Source organism: Coregonus clupeaformis, unplaced genomic scaffold (assembly GCF_020615455.1).
Source record: "Coregonus clupeaformis isolate EN_2021a unplaced genomic scaffold, ASM2061545v1 scaf1255, whole genome shotgun sequence".
NCBI classification, from domain to species: domain Eukaryota; kingdom Metazoa; phylum Chordata; class Actinopteri; order Salmoniformes; family Salmonidae; genus Coregonus; species Coregonus clupeaformis.
Window position 1 is genome coordinate 65001 of NW_025534709.1, and position 26500 is coordinate 91500.

Genomic DNA, 26500 nt, shown 5'->3' on the forward strand with positions numbered 1-26500 from the left:
ATTCCACAGCCACAAGGTCAGATTCCACAGCCACAAGGTCAGATTCCACAGCCACAAGGTCAGATTCCACAGCCACAAAGTCAGATTCCACAGCCACAAGGTCAGATTCCACAGCCACAAGGTCAGATTCCACAGCCACAAGGTCAGATTCCACAGCCACAAGGTCAGATTCCCACAGCCACAAGGTCAGATTCCACAGCCACAAGGTCAGATTCCACAGCCACAAGGTCAGATTCCACAGCCACAAGGTCAGATTCCACAGCCACAAGGTCAGATTCCACAGCCACAAGGTCAGATTCCACAGCCACAAGGTCAGATTCCACAGCCACAAGGTCAGATTCCACAGCCACAAGGTCAGATTCCACAGCCACAAGGTCAGATTCCACAGCCACAAAGTCAGATTCCCAGCCACAAAGTCAGATTCCACAGCCACAAAAGTCAGATTCCACAGCCACAAGGTCAGATTCCATAGTATCGTAATGGCATCGAGTATCGTAATGGCATAGAGTATCGTGATAGTATCGAGTATCGTAATGGCATGGAGTATCGTGATGGTATCGAGTATCGTGATGTATCGAGTATCGTGATTGTATCGAGTATCGTGATGGTATCGATTATCGTGATGGCATCGAGTATCATGATGGTATCGAGTATCGTAATGGCATGGAGTATCGTGATGGTATCGAGTATCGTAATGGCATGGAGTATCGTGATGGTATCGAGTATCGTGATGTATCGAGTATCGTGATTGTATCGAGTATCGTGATGGTATCGATTATCGTGATGGCATCGAGTATCATGATGGTATCGAGTATCGTAATGGTATTTAATATCGTAATGGTATCAAGTATCATGATGGTATCGAGTATCGTGATGAATCGAGTATCGTGATGGTATCGAGTATCGTAATGGTATCGAATATCGTAATGGTATCGAGTATCGTAATGGTATCGAGTATTGTGATACTAAACCTGGTATCGATATCGAAGTCCAAATTTGGGTATGGCACGCACACACACACACACACACACACACACACAGCTGATGTAAGGGAAGTAGTGGCTCCTGTCAGTGTGGCACGCTCATCTGTCTCAACACATGTTGCTGTGGCAACCTGACCCCACTCTGACAGCTCTGTGAATCCACACTGCAGGGAGTGTGTGTCCCAGGTTGGGGGGGAGGGTATGTGTCTTATATGACGGAGAGCTCCACTATTCTCCCACTGTGTCATCAATTACCTAATGACACTCCTGCTGAGGTACACACACACACACACACACATACAGTACCAGTCAAATGTTTGGACACAGCTACTCATTCAAGGGTTTTTCTTTTCTTTTTTAAAACTATTTTCTACATTGTAGAATAATAGGAAACATCAAAACATGAAATAACACATATGGAATCATGTAGTAACCAAAACAAGTGTTAAAACAAATCAAAATATATATAAGGCAAAGGGTGGCTGCTTTGAAGAATCTTAAATATAAAATATATTTTGATTTGTTTAACACTTTTTTTTTTGGTTACTACATGATTCCATATGTGTTATTTCATAGTTTTGATGTCTTCGCTATTGTTCTACAATGTAGAAAATAAAGAAAAACCCTTGAATGAGTAGGTGTGTCCAAACTTTTCACTGGTACTGTACATACACACACTAGATGAGTCTGCACGTTGAACGAGTTATTACCCTTCTCTCTGTCAGTCAGTCAGTGTGATGAGGTGTGGAGCCGTGAGGGCTACTGAAAGAGAGCACCACCCGGTAAACAGTGGACCCATAGAGATGTGTAAGGAATAACTGGCCCTAGGTCCCTGGTTAGAGGAACAACTGGCCTAGGTCCCTGGTTAGAGGAACAACTGGCCTAGGTCCCCGGTTAGAGGAATAACTGGCCCTAGGTCCCTGGTTAGAGGAACAACTGGCCCTAGGTCCCTGGTTAGAGGAACAACTGGCCTAGGTCTCTGGTTAGAGAAACAACTGGCCTAGGTCACTGGTTAGAGGAATAACTGGCCTAGGTCTCTGGTTAGAGGAACAACTGGCCTAGGTCCCTGGTTAGAGGAACAAAGGGCCCTAGGTCCCTGGTTAGAGGAACAACTGGCCCTAGGTCCCTGGTTAGAGAAACAACTGGCCCTAGGTCCCTGGTTAGAGGAACAACTAGCCTAGGGTCTCTGGTTAGAGGAACAACTGGCCCTAGGTCCCTGGTTAGAGGAACAACTGGCCCTAGGTCTCTGGTTAGAGGAACAACTGGCCCTAGGTCCCTGGTTAGAGGAACAACTGGCCTAGGTCTCTGGTTAGAGAAACAACTGGCCTAGGTCTCTGGTTAGAGGAATAACTGGCCTAGGGTCCCTGGTTAGAGGGAGCAACTGGCCCTAGGTCCCTGGTTAGAGGAGCAACTGGCCTAGGTCCCTGGTTAGAGGAACAACTGGCCTAGGTCCCTGGTTAGAGGAACAAAAGGCCCTAGGTCCCTGGTTAGAGGAACAACTGGCCCTAGGTCCCTGGTTAGAGGAAACAACTGGCCCTAGGTCCCTGGTTAGAGGAACAACTGGCCTAGGTCTCTGGTTAGAGGAATAACTGGCCTAGGTCTCTGGTTAGAGGAACAACTGGCCTAGGTCCCTGGTTAGAGGAACAAAGGGCCCTAGGTCCCTGGTTAGAGGAACAACTGGCCCTAGGTCCCTGGTTAGAGAAACAACTGGCCCTAGGTCCCTGGTTAGAGGAACAACTAGCCTAGGTCTCTGGTTAGAGGAACAACTGGCCCTAGGTCCCTGGTTAGAGGAACAACTGGCCCTAGGTCTCTGGTTAGAGGAACAACTGGCCCTAGGTCCCTGGTTAGAGGAACAACTGGCCTAGGTCTCTGGTTAGAGAAACAACTGGCCTAGGTCTCTGGTTAGAGGAATAACTGGCCTAGGTCCCTGGTTAGAGGAGCAACTGGCCTAGGTCCCTGGTTAGAGGAACAACTGGCCTAGGTCCCTGGTTAGAGGAACAACTGGCCTAGGTCCCTGGTTAGAGGAACAAAAGGCCCTAGGTCCCTGGTTAGAGGAACAACTGGCCCTAGGTCCCTGGTTAGAAGAAACAACTGGCCCCTAGGTCCCTGGTTAGAGGAACAACTGGCCTAGGTCTCTGGTTAGAGGAATAACTGGCCTAGGTCTCTGGTTAGAGGAACAACTGGCCTAGGTCCCTGGTTAGAGGAACAACTGGCCTAGGTCCCTGGTTAGAGGAACAACTGGCCTAGGTCCCTGGTTAGAGGAATAACTGGCCCTAGGTCTCTGGTTAGAGGAACAACTGGCCCTAGGTCCCTGGTTAGAGGAACAACTGGCCTAGGTCTCTGGTTAGAGAAACAACTGGCCTAGGTCTCTGGTTAGAGGAATAACTGGCCTAGGTCTCTGGTTAGAGAAACAACTGGCCTAGGTCCCTGGTTAGAGGAATAACTGCACCTAGGACCCCGGTTAGAGGAATAACTGGCCTAGGTCCCTGGTTAGAGGAACAACTGGCCTAGGTCTCTGGTTAGAGGAACAACTGGCCTAGGTCCCTGGTTAGAGGAACAAAAGGCCCTAGGTCCCTGGTTAGAGGAACAACTGGCCCTAGGTCCCTGGTTAGAGAAACAACTGGCCCTAGGTCCCTGGTTAGAGGAACAACTGGCCTAGGTCTCTGGTTAGAGGAACAACTGGCCCTAGGTCCCTGGTTAGAGGAACAACTGGCCCTAGGTCTCTGGTTAGAGGAACAACTGGCCCTAGGTCCCTGGTTAGAGGAACAACTGGCCTAGGTCTCTGGTTAGAGAAACAACTGGCCTAGGTCTCTGGTTAGAGGAATAACTGGCCTAGGTCTCTGGTTAGAGGAATAACTGGCCCTAGGGCTCTGGTTAGAGGAATAACTGGCCTAGGTCCCTGGTTAGAGGAACAACTGGCCCTAGGTCCCTGGTTAGAGGAACAACTGGCCCTAGGTCCCTGGTTAGAGGAACAACTGGCCCTAGGTCCCTGGTTAGAGGAACAACTGGCCCTAGGTCCCTGGTTAGAGGAACATCTGGCCTAGGTCCCTGGTTAGAGAAACAACTGGCCTAGGTCCCTGGTTAGAGGAATAACTGCACCTAGGACCCCGGTTAGAGGAATAACTGGCCTAGGTCCCTGGTTAGAGGAACAACTGGCCTAGGTCTCTGGTTAGAGGAACAACTGGCCCTAGGTCCCTGGTTAGAGGAACAACTGGCCTAGGTCTCTGGTTAGAGGAACAACTGGCCCTAGGTCCCTGGTTAGAGGAACAACTGGCCTAGGTCTCTGGTTAGAGGAACAACTGGGCTAGGTCCCTGGTTAGAGGAATAACTTCCCTAGGTCCCTGGTTAGAGAAACAACTGGCCTAGGTTCCTGGTTAGAGAAACAACTGGCCCTAGGTCCCTAGTTAGAGGAACAACTGGCCAAGGTCCCCGGTTAGAGGAACAACTGGCCCTAGGTCCCTGGTTAGAGGAACAACTGACCTAGTTCCCCGGTTAGAGGAACAACTGGCCTAGGTCTCTGGTTAGAGGAACAACTGGCCTAGGTCCCTGGTTAGAGGAATAACTTCCCTAGGTCCCCGGTTAGAGGAACAACTGGCCTAGGTCCCCGGTTAGAGGAACAACTGGCCTAGGTCCCTGGTGAGAGGAACAACTGACCTAGGTCCCTGGTTAGAGGAACAACTGACCTAGGTCCCTGGTTAGAGGAACAACTGACCTAGGTCCCTGGTTAGAGGAACAACTGACCTAGGTCCCTGGTTAGAGGAACAACTGACCTAGGTCCCTGGTTAGAGGAACAACTGACCCTAGGTCCCTGGTTAGAGGGAGATGACTCAGTAGGAGACAGGGGTAAAGAACACAGGTTTATTGCCAGCCTCAACACACACCAGCATTACAGGTTTATTGCCAGCCTCAACACACACCAGCATTACAGGTTTATTGCCAGCCTCAACACAAACCAGCATAACAAGAGAATAGGAGATTGTGATAAAGTGTGTGAGGTGGTATTCAGGGCAGTGCCGCACAAACACTAAAGGAGGCCAGATGTGGTATTCAGGGCAGTGCCGCACAAACACTAAAGGAGGCCAGAAGTTGTTATGTGGTATTCAGGGCAGTGCTGCACAAACACTAAAGGAGGCCAGAGGTTGTGATGTGGTGTTCAGGGCAGTGCTGCACAAACACTAAAGGAGGCCAGAGGTTGTAGCACGAAAGGTGTCCACAGGAGGTAGTCCTTGGATGGGAGAAGTCCAGAGGTGCAGCTCTGTGCAGCTGGAGAAGACTGAGGTCAGAGCAGCCTAAACTGGTCCAAACCAGGTAACTGCCTGCAGCTGATTGGCTAGATGTGTCTGGTGATTCTGTCAGGGAGGTGAGTTCCACAGCTAGACAACCTCAGCGGTTTCCCACAGCAACAGTAGATCAGACCATTCAGTCTGATTTAAATGACTGGTCAAGTCTGGTCTGTAGGTGCTTGTGTGATTGGTCAGATCAGGGTCTGTAGGTGCTCGTGCGATTGGTCAGGTCTCAGCGCCAGGTCGCACCAGTTCCTTAGGCGAAAAACCGACATCCGTCCAGGTCCCCGGGGACGTCTGGAATCGCTTTTCAGAACCAGTCACTAGGGGGCAACGGTGAGCGCTATTACCATGAAGTAGCTTCTTCTTCTTCTGCTGGGTACAGCTTCTACAACTAGCTCGTGGCTTGCTAGGGGGCGCTGTGGACGGGGACGGTGGATAGACCCAATCTCCGGCTCCGAGGCCCGCGGGCTCCATCCCAGCGCCAGGCACTTGTTTTTGTTTAGTTTAGTTTTTATCCTTAATCCCGAACCTTAACCCTCTAACTTAACCACTCAGAATCAATGCCTAAAGTTAACCGTCAAAAAATCCACGGGGGGTTCTGAAGTCAATTTCGACAATTTCGTGAGATCTTGTTACAGGTCTTGCTGGCTCTGTGATTGGACCTTACACCCCCCACCGATCATAGTAAAATATCCACTTAATTCTTATCAAAACATCATTAGACATGTAAATAATGTTAGCTGAAATAGAACATTTACCAAAACAGACTGTTATTTTAGCACATTTCCATATTCTGTACAACGAAAATATACTGTACATTGTCCCTTAAATAATGTGCAGCTTTTTTTTCAAAGTACAGTCCACATAAGTACTAACAAACAGATTACCATAATTTGATTGTAGTATCATTTATGTTTTCAGAATTTTGAGGTATATACTAATTTTGATACAGCCTTATTCTAAAATGGATTAAAAAAACAAAAAATCCTCAGCTATCTACACACACTACCCCATAATGGCAAGGCGAAAACAGGTTTTTAGAAATTTTTGCAAATGTATTAAAAATTAAAAATAGAAATACCTTATTTACATAAGAATTCAGACCCTTTGCTATGAGACTCGAAATTGAGCTCAGGTGCATCCTGTTTCCATTGATCATCCTTGAGATGTTTCTACAACTTGATTGGGCATGATTTGGAAAGGCACACACCTGTCTATATAAGGTCCCACAGTTGACAGTGCATGTCTGAGCAAAAACCAAGCCTTGAGGTCAAATTAATTGTCTGTAGAGCTTCGACACAGGATTGTGTCGAGGCACAGATCTGGGGAAGGGTACCAAAAAAATGTCTGCAGCATTGAAGGTCCCCAAGAACACAGTGGCCTCCATCATTCTTAAATGGAAGAAGTTTGGAACCACCAAGACTCTTCTTAGAGCTGGCTGCCCGGCCAAACTGAGCAATCGGGGGAGAAGGGCCTAGGTCAAGGAGGTGACCAAGAACCTAAAACCTGGCACCATCCCTACGGTGAAGCATGGTGGTGGCAACATCAATCTGTTGGGATGTTTTTCAGCGGCAGGGACTGGGAGACTAGTCAGAATCGAGATGAACGGCGCAAAGTACAGAGAGATCCTTGATGAAAACCTGCTCCAGATCGCTCAGGACCTCAGACTGGGGTGAAGGTTCACCTTCCAACAGGACAACGACCCTAAGCACACAGCCAATACAACGCAGGAGTGGCTTCGGAAACAAATCTCTGAATTTCCTTGAGTGGCCCAGCCAGAACCCGGACTTGAACCCGCTTGAACATCTCTGGAGAGACCTGAAAATAGCTGTGCAGCAACGTTCCCCATCCAACCTGACAGAGCTTGAGAGGATCTACAGAGAAGAATGGGAGAAACTCCCCAAATACAGGTTGTTGTGTCATACCCAAGAAGACTCTATGCTGTAATCGCTGCCAACGGTGCTTCAACAACGTACTGAGTAAAGTGTCTGAATACTAATGTGAATGTGATTTTTCAATTTTTGTATTTTTTCATAAATTAGCAAAAATGTCTAAAAACCTGTTTTTGCTTAGTCATTATGGGGTATTGTGTGTAGATTGAGGGGGGAAAATAACAATTTAATCCATTTTAGAATAAGGCTGTAACGTAACAAAATGTGGAAAAAGTCAAGGGGTCTGAATACTTTCAGAATACACTGTACGTGGTAAAAACTTTGGTACACCAACATTTGAAATATACTTAATTTTTTCGACAAAAAGTGATTCATCCATTGATCCTAAGAGACCAAGATTATGGCTTAACGTTTTTATTTACTAACCCAACAACCAGCATTAGCATCACTGCTAGTGAAACAATGGGAGTGGTAGGGGCTATGGCAGGATGCATTAGCATCGCTGCTAGTGAAACAATGGGAGTGGTAGGGGCTATGGCAGGATGCATTAGCATCGCTGCTAGTGAAACAATGGGAGTGGTAGGGGCTATGGCAGGATGCATTAGCATCGCTGCTAGTGAAACAATGGGAGTGGTATGGCCAATGGCAGGATGCATTAGCATCACTGCTAGTGAAACAATGGGAGTGGTAGGGGCCAATGGCAGGATGCATTAGCATCACTGCTAGTGAAACAATGGGAGTGGTAGGGCCAATGGCAGGATGCATTAGCATGTGTGTATCATTATTGGGTTAATTCAGGCTGTATCGATGTCTTCCGCATCAGAAGACATCGATACAGGTCGTTAACCATACACACAATCAGACACGCACGCACACAGACACACACACGCTGTTTAAAGACAGCAAGAGGCCTGAGTGTGACACTCAGAACAGCACACAGAACACAGAGCTTTAGGAGCAGGCACATGGTGATGGGTGTGTGTGTGTGTGTGTGTGTGTGTATGTGCATGTGTGTACATTCCTGACGAGTGAAGCGAGGGATGATGAAACAGAGTGGAAAGTCCAGAGAGAGAGAGAGAGAGAGAGAGAGACAGAGATACATAGAGAGAGAGCGAGAGACAGAGAGACAGAGAGAGAGAGAGAGAGAGAGAGAGAGCGAGAGCGAGAGAGAGAGGGATGGAGAGAGAGACAGAGAGAGAGAGAGAGAGAGAGAGAGAGAGAGACAGAGAGAGAGAGAGAGAGAGAGAGATGGGAGAGAGAGAGAGAGAGACAGAGAGAGAGAGAGATGGGAGAGAGAGAGAGAGAGAGAGACAGAGAGAGAGAGACAGAGAGAGAGAGAGAGAGAGAGAGAGAGAGAGAGAGAGAGAGAGAGCGAGCAACAAGCTCTCTCAGTCTCACTGCAGAATTAGACATTTATCCACGTTTCTCCAATCATCAAATTTCGAATGTGTTTTTACATCATGGGTTGACTTCTCCTGCTCAATATCGTTCCATTTCTCCAAACATCACATTTCGAAGATGCTCCAAACGTCAAGTTTAGAATGTTAAGGTTTGGGATAGGATTAAAACATGAAGTTTAGGCAGTCATTCCGAATTGTTAACGGTGAACTGCACTCACCTATTCTGCATGTGTTTCTTCCGGTGCTCATGTGGTCCTCTGTAGCTCAGCTGGTAGAGCATGGCGCTTGTAACGCCAGGGTAGTGGGTTCGATTCTCCGGGACCACCCATACGTAAAAATGTATGCACACGTGGCTGTAAGTCGCTTTGGATGAAAGCGTCTGCTAAATGGCATTATATTATTATTATTATTAAGAAATGCAGCGGCCCTTACTGAAGCCCAAACTAGAGTCGTCTTCGGGGTGTGGTTTAATGTGGGTGTGTCTCTACCATTTAATCACAACAAACAAGGGCAGTAGCGAATGACTTAGTGACAGCGAGGTTAAGCTAAGCTAGCTCTGCTATGGAGAGAAGTTTTGAAGTTGAGGACTTCTCACCTCCCGACTGACTCGCCATCTCTAGAGGATCTGCTAATTCAGTTCTGTGTGTCGACCTTGTGTTTGGCCAACACGACAGCAGCTAGCTAGCATAGCTTGGTGATAGCTACAGCTGACTAGCCCATCTAGCTGGCTGATGTTACTCTGTCAAATCACAGTTATGCCATGACAGCAAGAAGTACCAGTGTCTGGAATGTGTTTCATGAGGCAGTCGTTCTACAACACCTTGCTATGAAAGTAGGTTTGAGACAGTCGTTCTACAACACCTTGCTATGAAAGTAGCTTTGAGACAGTCGTTCTACAACACCTTGCTATGAAAGTAGCTTTGAGACAGTCGTTCTACAACAGCTTGCTATGAAAGAAGCTTTGAGACAGTCGTTCTACAACACCTTGCTATGAAAGTAGCTTTGAGACAGTCGTTCTACAACACATTGCTATGAAAGTAGCTTTGAGACAGTCGTTCTACAACACCTTGCTATGAAAGTAGCTTTGAGACAGTCGTTCTACAACACCTTGCTATGAAAGTAGCTTTGAGACAGTCGTTCTACAACAGATTGCTATGAAAGTAGCTTTGAGACAGTCGTTCTACAACACCTTGCTATGAAAGTAGCTTTGAGACAGTCGCTCTACAACACATTGCTATGAAAGTAGCTTTGAGACAGTCGCTCTACAACAGATTGCTATGAAAGTAGCTTTGAGACAGTCGTTCTACAACACCTTGCTATGAAAGTAGCTTTGAGACAGTCGTTCTACAACACATTGATATGAAAGTAGCTTTTAGACAGTCGATCTACAACACATTGCTATGAAAGTAGCTTTGAGACAGTCGCTCTACAACACCTTGCTATGAAAGTAGCTTTGAGACAGTCGTTCTACAACACCTTGCTATGAAAGTAGCTTTGAGACAGTCGCTCTACAACACCTTGCTATGAAAGTAGCTTGAAGTTCTATTATGTAATGTGAAGACATGTTACCGGGGAATCGACAACTCTCAACACAATATTCTATAACTGGCTAGTTTTGTCTCGTCTCATCTCTCCTTATGTCCGCTGTTAGATCTATCCCAGGGGACAAATCCCAGAACTAATATCCCTACAGGCGTAGGCTACATGCGGAAATTGCACAGACATTACACAAACATTGAGTGTAGATACATTTATCAACATAAATTCGATTGGTGTGTTTGTGTTACAAATATTATCCCCTTTCATACTAAGACGTTTTTTTCCCGCCTTTTCTTTATATCTGAAAGGTATTGCCGGTATCAAAAGCCCAGACTTTTATTTCCGCCTAAAGACCTAGTAATAATAATAATATCAGTCAACTTCTGCCTTCGGCTAAAAGGCGTTTCATGGTCAATCTGATGTCTGCATCGGTCGTGCATTCTTTACGGCGATAACGGCCTCTGCAGAAGTCAGGCCATTCATTCTTATTGCGCTTCGCCGAGCAGCGCAGAGCTGTTGTCAAGGAAGTTGATTTTGTGTTTATACTGTACCTCCCACCCTCACCTACGGTCAATCAATCATGTCAATGCGGATCTATACGGAGCCCTCCATATTGTTACAGAGTTTTGGGAGGCGCACGGGGTAGCGGTACGGAGCCTGGTACGGCAACTGCACCGCCCGCAACCGCAGGGCTCTCCGGGGGGGGGGAAACGACCTGCCCTCCAGGACACCTACAGCACCCGATGTCACAGGAAGGCCAAAAAAAGATAATCAAGGACATCAACCACCCGAGCCACGGCCTGTTCACCCCGCTATCATCCAGAAGGCGAGGTCAGTACGGGTGCATCGAAGCTGGGACCGAGAGACTGAAAAACAGCTTCTATCTCAAGGCCATCAGACTGTTAAATAACCATCACTAGCCGGCTACCACCCGGTTACTCAACCCTGTACCTTAGAGGCTGCTGCCCTATATACATAGACATGGAATCACTGGCCACTTTAATAATGGAACACTAGTCACTTTAATAATGTTTACATACTGCTTTACTCATCTCATATGTATATACTGTATTCTATTCTACTGTATTTTAGTCAATGCCACTCCGACATTGCTCGTCCTAATATTTATATATTTCTTAATTCCATTCTTTTACTTTTAGATTTGTGTATATTGTGTGTATTGTTGTGAATTGTTAGCTATTACTGCACTGTCGGAGCTAGAAACACAAGCATTTCGCTACACCCGCAATAACATCTGCTGAATATGTGTACGTGACCCAATAAAATTGGATTTGATTTGAATTTTGGCCTCTGCATGTCTCCGGAAGGCCCCCGCAATTGCATCACACCCTGCAACACGGAGCTTCCCGCCACATTGAAAAGTAGCCGTTAAACTCTTGATGGTTGCTAGGCAGCGGCAGTTATCCATCTTCCTGCCATCTCACTTCACCCCATCACTTCACACAGCCCCACCACATAGCACCGCTTTCTTCCCCCACAACTGGACGGATCCATAAAGAATGACTGTGGGAATAGATATCTATTGGAATAAAGTCGTCTAATGCAATTGAAAGCATGTATCAAAATTGTTCCTTACTGAAAACTCCCAAAGTCATCCAAAGGTTTGTAATACATTTGAAGCAATAGCCTACCCGCGTGTGGTCAACTATATGATAATTTCAGCACCGTTTTGATTGGGACGCCGTCGCGCTGTTTTTTTTTTAGACAAGTGTTGGGGACGTCTTGACAGATTTCTGCTTTCAATGAATCTCCGTTTTGGATATTGGTCAGGCTACAGTCAGGCTGGGGAAACGTCAGCTGCTCATGATCGTCAGTGGGTCCTCTGTAGCTCAGCTGGTAGAGCACGGCGCTTGTAACGCCAGGGTAGTGGGTTCGATTCCCCGGGACCACCCATACACAAAAATGTACGCACGCATGACTGTAAGTCGCTTTGGATAAAAGCGTCTGCTAAATGGCATATTATTATTGTTGGCTCATTGATCAGAACATTTTGCCGTCATGTTATGGAGTTTAACAAGTGGATTATTTTGCTCTTTACTCCAGGCCCAGTGGCTCAGTGGCCCAGGCCTCCTCCAGACCAACAGCCTGTGACTCACTGAATCTCCTGTCTTTATTTGGTTCATTGGTTTCTGGCAAATAAGTGGAGGTGGTATAGCTCATCTATTCATTTGATCAGAAACATTTAGCATGCAGTAATGTCGCCTAAATCAAGTGATCGTCTATCACTGATCAGAAACATTTAGCATGCAGTAATGTCGCCTAAATCAAGTGTTGGCCTATTATTTTTGCTTGATCACACGTATAGGCAACTCCAAAAGCCTGCGGAGGTTGTGAAATGTGAACAGGAGACTCACATGCTTTTTGAAAATAGGATTGCTATTATTTTCTATCGGTATCATGATGAAGTGTGTGTGTGTGGTTAACGAGGTCTGAGGAGAAAGACGTCGATACAGCCTGAATGAACCCAATAATGACACACACGCGAGGACAGACACTGAATCACTATTTTATATCAAGTTTAGACCATGATGCTAATGGTTTCAACGTAAGACCCTGCGGCAGGTAGCTTAGTGGGTAAGAGCGTTGTGCCAGTAACCGAGAGGTCGCTGGTTCTAATCCCCCGAGCCGACTAGGTGGAAAAATCTGTCGATGTTGTCAGGGTTGAGTGTAGAGGTAGTGTAGAATCAGGCGCAGGACACACAGAGGTTTCGAACAGCGTCTTTAGTAAAGTCCAAAAACAAGCCACACACGGCAACAGGCTACAGGCGAACTTTACGCAACAACGGTAAAGTATGCTAAAGGAGCACAAACAAAAATACAGAGAGAACAGAAAATAAACGAACTAGCACACAACGTGACAAAGAACAATTACACACAACACCTGACCAAACACAAGAGAACTAAATAGGGTGCATAATGAACACTAACAAAGAACAGGTGTGCCCAACAGACAAAACCAATCAAACATGGAAACATAGAACGGTGGCAGCTAGTACTCCGGCGACGACGACCGCCGAAGCCTGCCCGAACAAGGAGAAGGAGCAGCCTCGGCCGAAACCGTGACAGATGTGCCCTTGAGCAAGGCACTTAACCCTAATTGCTCCTGTAAGTCGCTCTGGATAAGAGCGTCTGCTAAATGACTAAAAATGTAAACGTAATGCTCCCTAACAAAGTGGAGTGAGGGGAGGAAAGAGATGAAACGTGGATAATAACGTTTTTTTAAATATCACTTTTTTACATGACAGCGGTTCCACATGTTCCGGTGACACAAGTTGTGTGGGGAAAAAATCTCCTTTGCATTTTATCCTGTTATGTTCTTACTACAAAATATATGTGTGTTGACCTCAGTGGAGGCTGAGGGGAGGACTGCTCATAACAATGTCTGGAACAGTGCGAATGGAATGGCATCAAACCATATGTTTGATGTACAGTTGAAGTCGGAAGTTTACATACACTTAGGTTGGAGTCATTAAAACTCGTTTTTTCAACCACTCCACAAATTTCTTGCTAACAAACTATAGTTTTGGCAAGTCGGTTAGGACATCTACTTTGTGCATGACACAAGTAATTTTTCCAACAATTGTTTACAGACAGATTATTTCACTTATAATTCACTGTATCACAATTCCAGTGGGTCAGAAGTTTACATACACTAAGTTGATTGTGCCTTTAAACAGCTTGGAAAATTCCAGAAAATGATACCATGGCTTTAGAAGCTTCTGATAGGCTAATTGACATCATTTGAGTCAATTGGAGGTATACCTGTGGATGTATTTCAAGACCTACCTTCAAACTCAGTGCCTCTTTGCTTGACATCATGGGAAAATCAAAAGAAATCAGCCAAGACCTCAGCAAAAAAATGTAGACCTTCACAAGTCTGGTTCATCCTTGGGAGCAATTTCCAAATGCCTGAAGGTACCACGTTCATCTGTACAAACAATAGTACGCAAGTATAAACACCATGGGACCACGCAGCCGTCATACCGCTCAGGAAGGAGACGCGTTCTGTCTCCTAGAGATGAACGTACTTTGGTGCGAAAAGTGCAAATCAATCCCAGAAGAACAGCAAAGGACCTTGTGAAGATGCTGGAGGAAACAGGTACAAAAGTATCTATATCCACAGTAAAACAAGTCCTATATCGACATAACCTGAAAGGCTGCTCAGCAAGGAAGAAGCCACTGCTCCAAAACCAGACTACGGTTTGCAACTGCACATGGGGACTAAGATCGTACTTTTTGGAGAAATGTCCTCTGGTCTGATGAAACAAAAATAGAACTGTTCGCCCATAATGACCATCATTATGTTTGGAGGAAATAGGGGTCGACTTGCAAGCCGAAGAACACCATCCCAACCGTGAAGCACGGGGGTGGCAGCATCATGCTGTGGGGGTGCTTTGCTGCAGGAGGGACTGGTGCACTTCACAAAATAGATGGCATCATGAGGAAGGAAAATTATGTGGATATATTGAAGCAACATCTCAAGACATCAGTCAGGAAGTTAAAGCTTGGTCGCAAATGGGTCTTCCAAATGGACAATGACCCCAAGCATACTTCCAAAGTTGTGGCACAATGGCTTAAGGACAACAAAGTCAAGGTATTGGAGTGGCCATCACAAAGCCCTGACCTCAAGCCTATAGAACAAGGAGCAGTACAATCTGTGGTCTAACTTCAGCTGTCGCAGAACTAGCATGGCATTCTATTCTACTCTATGGTCCAACTTCAGCTGTCTCAGAACTAGCATGGCATTCTATTCTACTCTATGGTCTAACTTCAGCTGTCTCAGAACTAGCATGGCATTCTATTCTACTCTATGGTCCAACTTCAGAATGTCTCAGAACTAGCATGGCATTCTATTCTACTCTATGGTCCAACTTCAGAATGTCTCAGAACTAGCATGGCATTCTATTCTACTCTATGGTCTAACTTCAGCTGTCTCAGAACTAGCATGGCATTCTATTCTACTCTGTGGTCTAACTTCAGCTGTCTCAGAACTAGCATGGCATTCTATTCTACTCTATGGTCTAACTTCAGCTGTCTCAGAACCAGCATGGCATTCTATTATACTCTATGGTCCAACTTCAGAATGTCTCAGAACTAGCATGGCATTCTATTCTACTCTATGGTCCAACTTCAGAATGTCTCAGAACTAGCATGGCATTCTATTCTACTCTATGGTCTAACTTCAGCTGTCTCAGAACTAGCATGGCATTCTATTCTACTCTATGGTCCAACTTCAGAATGTCTCAGAACTAGCATGGCATTCTATTCTACTCTATGGTCCAACTTCAGAATGTCTCAGAACTAGCATGGCATTCTATTCTACTCTATGGTCTAACTTCAGCTGTCTCAGAACTAGCATGGCATTCTATTCTACTCTATGGTCCAACTTCAGAATGTCTCAGAACTAGCATGGCATTCTATTCTACTCTATGGTCCAACTTCAGAATGTCTCAGAACTAGCATGGCATTCTATTCTACTCTATGGTCCAACTTCAGAATGTCTCAGAACTAGCATGGCATTCTATTCTACTCTATGGTCCAACTTCAGCTGTCTCAGAACTAGCACGGCATTCTATTCTACTCTATGGTCCAACTTTAGAATGTCTCAGAACTAGCATGGCATTCTATTATACTCTATGGTCCAACTTCAGAATGTCTCAGAACTAGCATGGCATTCTATTCTACTCTATGGTCTAACTTCAGAATGTCTCAGAACTAGCATGGCATTCTATTCTACTCTATGGTCCAACTTCAGAATGTCTCAGAACTAGCATGGCATTCTATTCTACTCTATGGTCTAACTTCAGCTGTATCAGAACTAGCATGGCATTCTATTCTACTCTATGGTCCAACTTCAGCTGTCTCAGAACTAGCATGGCATTCTATTCTACTCTATGGTCCAACTTCAGAATGTCTCAGAACTAGCATGGCATTCTATTCTACTCTATGGTCCAACTTCAGAATGTCTCAGAACTAGCATGGCATTCTATTATACTCTATGGTCTAACTTCAGCTGTCTCAGAACTAGCATGGCATTCTATTCTACTCTATGGTCCAACTTCAGCTGTCTCAGAACTAGCATGGCATTCTATTATACTCTATGGTCCAACTTCAGAACGTCTCAGAACTAGCATGGCATTCTATTCTACTCTATGGTCCAACTTCAGCTGTCTCAGAACTAGCATGGCATTCTATTCTACTCTATGGTCCAACTTCAGAATGTCTCAGAACTAGCATGGCATTCTATTATACTCTATGGTCCAACTTCAGAATGTCTCAGAACTAGCATGGCATTCTATTCTACTCTATGGTCTAACTTCAGCTGTCTCAGAACCAGCATGGCATTCTATTCTACTCTATGGTCCAACTTCAGAATGTCTCAGAACTAGCATGGCATTCTATTCTACTCTATGGTCTAACTTCAGAATGTCTCAGAACTAGCATGGCATTCTATTCTACTCTATGGTCCAACTTCAGAATGTCTCAGAACTAGCATGGCATTCTATTCTACTCTATGGTCCAACTTCAGAATGTCTCAGAACTAGCATGGCATTCTATTCTACTCTATGGTCTAACTTCAGCTGTATCAGAACTAGCATGGCATTCTATTCTACTCTATGGTCCAACTTCAGCTGTCTCAGAACTAGCATGGCATTCTATTCTACTCTATGGTCCAACTTCAGAATGTCTCAGAACTAGCATGGCATTCTATTCTACTCTATGGTCCAACTTCAGAATGTCTCAGAACTAGCGTGGCATTCTATTCTACTCTATGGTCCAACTTCAGAATGTCTCAGAACTAGCATGGCATTCTATTCTACTCTATGGTCCAACTTCAGAATGTCTCAGAACTAGCATGGCATTCTATTCTACTCTATGGTCCAACTTCAGAATGTCTCAGAACTAGCATGGCATTCTATTCTACTCTATGGTCTAACTTCAGCTGTCTCAGAACTAGCATGGCATTCTATTCTACTCTATGGTCCAACTTCAGCTGTCTCAGAACTAGCATGGCATTCTATTATACTCTATGGTCCAACTTCAGAATGTCTCAGAACTAGCGTGGCATTCTATTATACTCTATGGTCCAACTTCAGCTGTCTCAGAACTAGCATGGCATTCTATTCTACTCTATGGTCCAACTTCAGAATGTCTCAGAACTAGCATGGCATTCTATTCTACTCTATGGTCCAACTTCAGCTGTCTCAGAACTAGCATGGCATTCTATTCTACTCTATGGTCCAACTTCAGAATGTCTCAGAACTAGCATGGCATTCTATTATACTCTATGGTCCAACTTCAGAATGTCTCAGAACTAGCATGGCATTCTATTCTACTCTATGGTCTAACTTCAGCTGTCTCAGAACTAGCATGGCATTCTATTCTACTCTATGGTCCAACTTCAGCTGTCTCAGAACTAGCACGGCATTCTATTCTACTCTATGGTCCAACTTCAGCTGTATCAGAACTAGCGTGGCATTCTATTCTACTCTATGGTCCAACTTCAGCTGTCTCAGAACTAGCATGGCATTCTATTCTACTCTATGGTCCAACTTCAGCTGTCTCAGAACTAGCATGGCATTCTATTCTACTCTATGGTCCAACTTCAGAATGTCTCAGAACTAGCATGGCATTCTATTCTACTCTATGGTCCAACTTCAGAATGTCTCAGAACTAGCATGGCATTCTATTCTACTCTATGGTCTAACTTCAGCTGTCTCAGAACCAGCATGGCATTCTATTCTACTCTATGGTCCAACTTCAGAATGTCTCCAGAACTAGCATGGCATTCTATTCTACTCTATGGTCCAACTTCAGAATGTCTCAGAACTAGCATGGCATTCTATTCTACTCTATGGTCCAACTTCAGCTGTCTCAGAACTAGCATGGCATTCTATTCTACTCTATGGTCCAACTTCAGAATGTCTCAGAACTAGCATGGCATTCTATTCTACTCTATGGTCCAACTTCAGAATGTCTCAGAACTAGCATGGCATTCTATTCTACTCTATGGTCCAACTTCAGCTGTCTCAGAACTAGCATGGCATTCTATTCTACTCTATGGTCTAACTTCAGCTGTCTCAGAACTAGCATGGCATTCTATTCTACTCTATGGTCTAACTTCAGCTGTCTCAGAACTAGCATGGCATTCTATTCTACTCTATGGTCCAACTTCAGCTGTCTCAGAACTAGCATGGCATTCTATTCTACTCTATGGTCCAACTTCAGAATGTCTCAGAACTAGCATGGCATTCTATTCTACTCTATGGTCCAACTTCAGACTGTCTCAGAACCAGCATGGCATTCTATTCTACTCTATGGTCCAACTTCAGCTGTCTCAGAACTAGCATGGCATTCTATTCTACTCTATGGTCCAACTTCAGCTGTATCAGAACTAGCATGGCATTCTATTCTACTCTATGGTCTAACTTCAGCTGTATCAGAACTAGCATGGCATTCTATTCTACTCTATGGTCCAACTTCAGAATGTCTCAGAACTAGCATGGCATTCTATTCTACTCTATGGTCTATTCAGCTGTCTCAGAACCAGCATGGCATTCTATTCTACTCTATGGTCCAACTTCAGCTGTCTCAGAACTAGCATGGCATTCTATTCTACTCTATGGTCCAACTTCAGAATGTCTCAGAACTAGCATGGCATTCTATTCTACTCTATGGTCCAACTTCAGAATGTCTCAGAACTAGCATGGCATTCTATTCTACTCTATGGTCCAACTTCAGAATGTCTCAGAACTAGCATGGCATTCTATTCTACTCTATGGTCTAACTTCAGCTGTCTCAGAACTAGCATGGCATTCTATTATACTCTATGGTCCAACTTCAGAATGTCTCAGAACTAGCGTGGCATTCTATTCTACTCTATGGTCCAACTTCAGAATGTCTCAGAACTAGCATGGCATTCTATTCTACTCTATGGTCTATTCTAAGGATTTGTCTGTCTAACCACACACTGACATGCACAGCTCTCTGGGTGAGGTTCTGTCTTCAAGTCTCCAGTGGGTGATGAAGTCCCTTCCGTCTATGTCGTGTGTTACAGCTTGTGGACAGGTGCAGTCAGGTGCCAGGAGGGGGTGGAGCCACTGACCAAGATTCCTCTTTCAATTGGTCAGTAGCCCACAGAGTCATTTGAGACCAGTGCAATTGCTGAACTAATGTAGATATTCTAAATATAATATTTTGATAACTTCCAAGTGTACCGTTCAATTCAACAATAACAAAAGACAATGTAAAAGTAATATATATATATATATGTGTGTCTTGGATCGTTGTAATGCTGAGTGCAAGGTCTCTCCCAGTTCAGACTGCTGTATCAACCTGTCTGTTAGTCAGGGGACTGACTCCCATGACAAACCATCTCTCCTGTCCTCCATCTGTAGAAAAACAAGGTAGAGTTGATACACACAGGCATTGATACACAAAACATTATTACTGGTTGGTTGTTAGGTGAATTCCAGGACAAGTGTTAGTATTTTTTTTCGACGTATGACCAGATTACCTCCCGAGTGGCGCAGTGGTCTAAGGCACTTCATCGCAGTGCAAGCTGTGCCACTAGAGATCCTGGTTCGAATCCAGGCTCTGTCGTGACCGGGAGACCCCATGGGGCGGCGCACAATTGGCCCAGCGTCGTCCAGGGTAGGGGAGGGAATGGCCGGCAGGGGATGTAGCTCAGTTGGTAGAGCATGGCGTTTGCAACACCAGGGTTGTGGGTTCGTTTCCCATGGGGGGGCCAATATGAAAAATAAAATAAATAAATCATGTATGCACTCACTAACTGTAAGTCGCTCTGGATAAGAGCGTCTGCTAAAATGACGTAAATGTAAAATCAAATGTGACCAACCTGAAGTGGGACTGGTGCCTGGCAACGTACTGCCTCAGTCTTCTGCTCCTGATATAGTTGGGTTGGGGGGGGGGGTTCCTATGACACTTCTGAACAACAAATCCATCAGCTTTTGTAAGTAGCCTGTGAATTATATAAAATATCATCACTCAATAAACATATAGCGAGAAAAATAACTTTTCTGTAGTAATGGAAGTAATTCTACTCATAGAGTGGCTGTAAATCCAGAATGGATTCAGGCCAGTGATGCTGACACCGTTACTATGCAACCAGCTGCGTAACGTTACTGAATTCTCGATGACACGTATTTGTAGCATGTTAGCTAAAAAAGACTGGTACTTGGGCTAGACAAGTACCATCCTTCATTTATTATTTTGTTGCCCTAGAAAATACACAATAGACTTTTATGAGAACAGGCATATTGTTTTAGCGCTAGTAGTAGATTAAGCACCCCCGAATGCTAGCTAGCTAGTGCTAACCTAGCCCTTGATCATGACTCCCAGTACCATCACAGTAAAGGCAGGACGCAGGCCAGGGCCTGAGTTAGCGAGAGCAAGCGCTAACCCAAACAACATTGCTCTGTTCTCATAAAAATTAGCTAGCTACCTAACTTGCAAATCCGGGTTAGCTATCAATATCTTTGTCAGAACTGAAATGCATTGGCTAGCTAGGTAACGTTTGCAAGCAGGGATCTTCTTAGCTAGCCAGTTCGAGTTGAAACATTACCGATAGCAAGCTGGCTAATGTTACATCCTATCAAACCTTATCGCCAGGTGCAACATTAGCCATGCAAATCTTCCTCTCTATGACATCACATTACACATTAGGGGAGAGGACTATGTATTTAGCGAGTTACATTACAGCATCATAGCTAGCTAGCTAGCTAGCTACTCACCGGTCACAGCCATCATGTCGGACGTTTGCTATATGCAATCCATTCCTTGCCATCTTGCGCAGTATTGTTGAACGCGTTCGAAGTTTTGCACCAACTTTATGGAAGTCCATTTTCACTCCTATGCCGAGCAAAGTGTGCGTGCGTTGCAGCCTTGACAACATACCTTGACAACATGTCAGCTGGGGGGCGGGACCACACCTTGTTGTCTCTGGGCGATTGGACAGCTGGGGGGCGGGACCACACCTTGTTGTCTCTGGGCGATTGGACAGCTGGGGGGGCGGGACCACACCTTGTTGTCTCTGGGCGATTGGACAGCTGGGGGCGGGACCACACCTTGTTGTCTCTGGGCGATTGGACAGCTGGGGGGCGGGACCACACCTTGTTGTCTCTGGGCGATTGGACAGCTGGGGGCGGGACCACACCTTGTTGTCTCTAGGCGATTGGACAGCTGGGGGGCGGGACCACACCTTGTTGTCTCTGGGCGATAGGACAGCTGGGGGCGGGACCACACCTTGTTGTCTCTGGGCGATTGGACAGCTGGGGGGCGGGACCACACCTTGTTGTCTCTGGGCGATTGGACAGCTGGGGGGCGGGACCACACCTTGTTGTCTCTGGGCGATTGGACAGCTGGGGGGGCGGGACCACACCTTGTTGTCTCTGGGCGATTGGACAGCTGGGGGCGGGACCACACCTTGTTGTCTCTAGGCAATAGGACAGCTGGGGGGCGGGACCATACCTTGTTGTCTCTAGGCAATAAGACAGCTGGGGGGGCGGGACCACACCTTGTTGTCTCTGGGCGATTGGACAGCTGGGGGGGCGGGACCACACCTTGTTGTCTCTGGGCGATTGGACAGCTGGGGGGGCGGGACCACACCTTGTTGTCTCTGGGCGATTGGACATCACTGGCAGTAGTGGCCATTCATACCCAACCCATCCATACCTGTCGTGACGCCCTCACTGACAAATCTCCTTTTTGGACGAGACTGACTCTATGACCAAAATGATCCTATTTACAGTTTGTAGTCAAATTTTGACACTATAATGAATGTTTTCTGACTCATATTGATGACACATAGGCCGTTTAAAACCAGGAAAGTCTAGGAGGCAGTTCCCCTTTAAGGAACGTTAGTGTAGGCCAGGGTTCTTCAATTCCGGTCCTGGAGGGCCGAAACACTTCTGTGTATTTCATGCAGTTCATGCTTGAAAACCCACACGCCACTGAGTTAAAGCAGTTCTGCATGGAAGAGTGGGCCAAAATTCCTCCACAGCGACGTGAGAGACTGATCAACAACTACAGGAAGCATTTGGTTGGAGTCATTGCAGCTGAAGGTGGCACAACCAGTTATTGAGTGTAAGGGGGCAATTACTTTTTCACACAGGGGCATTGGGTGTTGCATAACTTTGTTTATGAAATCAATGAAATAAATATGTAATTGTTGTGTTATTTGTTCACTTATGTTCCCTTTATCTAATATTAGGTTTTGGTTGAAGATCTGATAACATTCAGTATCTGTTACGGTTTCGGCCGAGACTGCTCCTCCTCCTGGTTCGGGCAGGCAAAGGCGTTCGCCGTCCCCGGAGTACTAGCTGCCACCGTTGGATGTTTCGTGTGTGATTGCTTTGGTCTGTCTTGTACACCTGTGTCTGTTTGTGTGCTGATTACGTGTCCTATAAGTTCCCTGTTTTGTATTGGTTAGATTGTGTGTTGTTGTTCGCCTGTCCGTAGTGCTGCGTGTTTTGTTCTCTGTTTGTTGTTTTATTGTTTACGCATGGTTGCGTAATTGCTCGCCTCTGTTTGTCTTTTGAGGCCGTTTATTTGTATCGTTACCTTTTGGATATTTAGTAAACTCTGTTGGACTGAGCTTCGGTGTCCTGCGCCTGACTTCCACACCACATACACCTCACCTCTTGACAGAACAACACACCACCATGGAGTCAGCAGGAGCAGTGGCGGCACCCAAGTCGCTGGAGGATCGGATCAGCGACCAAGACACCATGATCCGGCAACTTGGGGCCGCCATGAACGAGGTGTCCAACACGCTGCGCCGGTTGGTGACTGGGGAGGTGCCCACGCCTTCGCACACCATCCCATCACCAACGGCCAGTCCTCCTCTCTCAGCACCGGAACCCAGTGGCATTCGGCTCTCGCTCCCGAGGGCATATGACGGTTCTGCAGCCGGGTGTCAGGGATTTCTCCTGCAGGTGGAACTTTACCTGGCTACTATACACCCGGCGCCCTCGGGATACGAGAGCGTCTCCGCCCTCATCTCCTGTCTATCCGGCAAGGCGTTGGAATGGGCCAACGCCGAATGGAGGGGAATAGACGCCGCAACCATCACCTACGCAGAGTTCTCCCGCCGCTTCAGGGCTGTCTTCGATCATCCACCTGAGGGTAAAGCGGCGGGAGAGCGTCTGTTCCACCTCCGACAGGGGAAGAGGAGCGCCCAGGAGTTCGCACTGGAGTTCCGGACACTAGCAGCGGATGCGGGGTGGAATGAGAGGGCCCTCATCGACCACTACCGGTGTAGCCTACGAGAGGACGTTCGTCGTGAGCTGGCCTGCAGGGACACCAACCTGTCGTTTGACCAGTTGGTGGACATTTCCATCCGTCTAGACACCCTGCTGGCTACCCGCGGACGTCCCGAGTGGGGGTCGTCCATTCCACCCTCCAGCACCTCCGAGCCGATTCCTATGGAGCTCGGGGGTGCTGGCGCTAGAGAGAGGAGGAGAGGGAACCCGAGGGGGGCCATCCCCTGCACCACCTGTGGTCATGGAGGACACACCGCGGCCAGGTGCTGGGGAGGGTCTCCTGGGAGGGGTGACAACAGGTCACGCACTGGGGAGTCATTTCAGGTGAGTAGGCGCCCCACTTACCCAGAGCTTTCTGTTGGTCACATGAGTATTCCTGTGAGATTTCCACAGGTGGCACCTCATTCCCAGCATAAGGCGCTAGTAGATTCAGGCGCAGCTGGGAACTTTATTGATCGGGCATTTTGTGGTAGGTTAGGGATTCCCCTTCGGCCGGTAGAAGCTCCATTTCCTGTCCACGCATTAGACAGCCGGCCGTTGGGGTCGGGCCTGATCAGGGAGGTCACAGCACCACTGACGATGACGACGCAGGGGGGTCATGAGGAGATCATTCAGTTTTATCTGATTGACTCCCCTGCGTACCCAGTGGTGTTGGGACTTCCCTGGTTAAGCACCCATGATCCTACCATAGCGTGGCAACAGAGGGCTCTTATGGAGTGGTCTGCCCAGTGTGTAGGGAGATGTCTAGGTGTTTCCATAGGGGCGACCTCGGTAGAGAGTCCGAACCAAGTGCCCGCACTGCGCATTCCCCCCGAGTATGAGGATTTAGCACTCGTGTTTAGCAAATCGAGGGCAACACGGCTGCCTCCTCATAGACAAGGGGACTGTGCGATAAATCTCCAAACAGGAGCGGCTCTGCCACGGAGTCGTGTGTATCCCCTGTCTCAAGAGGAGACAGCGGCTATGGAGACTTACATAGCCGAGTCCTTGGCACAGGGATACATACGGTCCTCCACTTCCCCGGTTTCCTCAAGTTTCTTCTTTGTGAAGAAGAAGGATGGGGGATTGCGCCCGTGTATTGATTACCGTAGTCTCAATCAGATCACAGTTAAATACAGCTACCCACTTCCACTGATTGCGACGATGGAGTGGGAGGGGTACGGTCCGGAGGAACGGTGCTGGGTGCCCAGGAGGGACATCCTCGATCCATCCCTCCTGACGGAGTTCCACCGTGGGCATCCCACGCGCCCGGGTCCGCGTCCTCCTGGCCGTCCCCGAGGCCGGGGTCGGCGCACGGCTGGAGCCGCGCGTCAAGGGGGGGGGTACTGTCACGGTTTCGGCCGAGACTGCTCCTCCTCCTGGTTCAGGCAGGCAAAGGCGTTCGCCGTCCCCGGAGTACTAGCTGCCACCGTTGGATGTTTCGTGTGTGATTGCTTTGGTCTGTCTTATACACCTGTGTCTGTTTGTGTGCTGATTACGTGTCCTATAAGTTCCCTGTTTTGTATTGGTTAGATTGTGTGTTGTTGTTCGCCTGTCCGTAGTGCTGCGTGTTTTGTTCTCTGTTTGTTGTTTTATTGTTTACGCATGGTTGCGTAATTGCTCGCCTCTGTTTGTCTTTTGAGGCCGTTTATTTGTATCGTTACCTTTTGGATATTTAGTCAACTCTGTTGGACTGAGCTTCGGTGTCCTGCGCCTGACTTCCACACCACATACACCTCACCTCTTGACAGTATCACAAATATGCAAAAGTAGAGAAAATTAGAAAGGGGGCAAATACTTTTTCATAGCACTGTAAGTGAAGCCTAAGAATTGAACTAACGATAGCATACACTAACGTTCCTTAAAGGGGAACTGCCTCCTAGACTTTCCTGGTTTTAAACAGCCTATGTGTCATCAATATGAGTCAGAAAACATTCATTATAGTGTCAAAATTTGACTACAAAGTGTAAATTAAATTAAATTAAATTCATTAAATTCTTAGGCTTCACTTACATGTTGGCCTACAGTGTTTTATAGGGATCATTAGAATCACCAGCTTGTGTATTGAATCGAGCTTCAAGGACCGGCAGTGAACAGTTTTTTTCCCTCAACAAAAAAAAGCTTGCTTGCGAGGAGGAGGAGGGGGGCTCGAGCGTTAAAGCACACTGTCAATTTAGAGTCAACCGCTTTAGCAGGATGTGCCGTCTAGAAGCAGTGGTGACAACGGTAGCCTGACAGCTATTTGACAAATCCTGTGGTAGAACGTGGTCCCTCTGTAGCTCAGCTGGTAGAGCACGGCGCTTGTAACGCCAAAGGTAGTGGGTTCGATCCCAGGGACCCACCCATACGTAAAAATGTATGCGCACATGACTGTAAGTCGCTTTGGATAAAAGCGTCTGCTAAATGGCTTATTATCAAATTTTATTGGCCACATGCGCCGAATACAACAGGTGCAGACATTACACTGAAATGCTTACTTACAGCCTTTAACCAACAGTGCATTTATTTTTTATAAAAAAGTAAAATAAAACAACAACAAAAAAATTTACTGCTTGCCGTGCGGTAGCAGAGAGAACAGTCTATGACTAGGGTGGCTGGAGTCTTTGACAATTTTGAGGGCTTTCCTCTGACACCGCCTGGTATAGAGGTCCTTGATGGCAGGAAGCTTGGCCCCAGTGATGTACTGGGATGTACACACTACCCTCTGTAGTGCCTTGCGGTCGGAGGCCAAGCAGTTGCCATACCAGGCGGTGATGCAACCAGTCAGGATGCTCTCGATGGTGCAGCTGTATAATTTTTTGAGGATCTGAGGACCCATGCCGAATCTTTTCAGTCTCCTGAAATAAGGCTCTGTTTTTTACAATTTTCTATAAAGGTACATGTTGTAAGTACCTCGTGTATCTTTTTTTTTTCCTTAAAAGCCGAAACAGATAAACAGGAAAGTGGGATTTATGTTCCAACTTGTTGTCTAAAGTTAGTAGTAACTAGTAGCCTAGTCAAGGATGCGTCAGTGTAATACTGTCACACAACACTTTGTTACAGACCAATAGAACAAGGTAACCTTGCATTTGTAGGTTTAAAATATCCCTCCAGTGGCCAGGGTTGACCTATTTTAAG

General features: G+C 46.5%; 1 protein-coding gene across 1 annotated transcript; it reads right to left on the bottom strand.

Moving 5' to 3' along the window:
- Window positions 1-21050: 21050 nt before the first annotated feature.
- LOC123486528 (leucine-rich repeat extensin-like protein 2) lies at window positions 21051-21794 on the bottom strand. Its single transcript, XM_045217849.1, has one exon. The coding sequence runs from the start codon at window positions 21792-21794 to the stop codon at window positions 21051-21053; it is 744 nt and encodes a 247-aa protein (XP_045073784.1).
- Between the last annotated feature and the right edge of the window lie 4706 nt (window positions 21795-26500).

Coding starts and splice junctions, on each gene's coding strand:
- LOC123486528 (XM_045217849.1), bottom strand. CDS start 21,794: ATGGCCACTACTGCCAGTGATGTCCAATCGCCCAGAGACAACAAGGTG.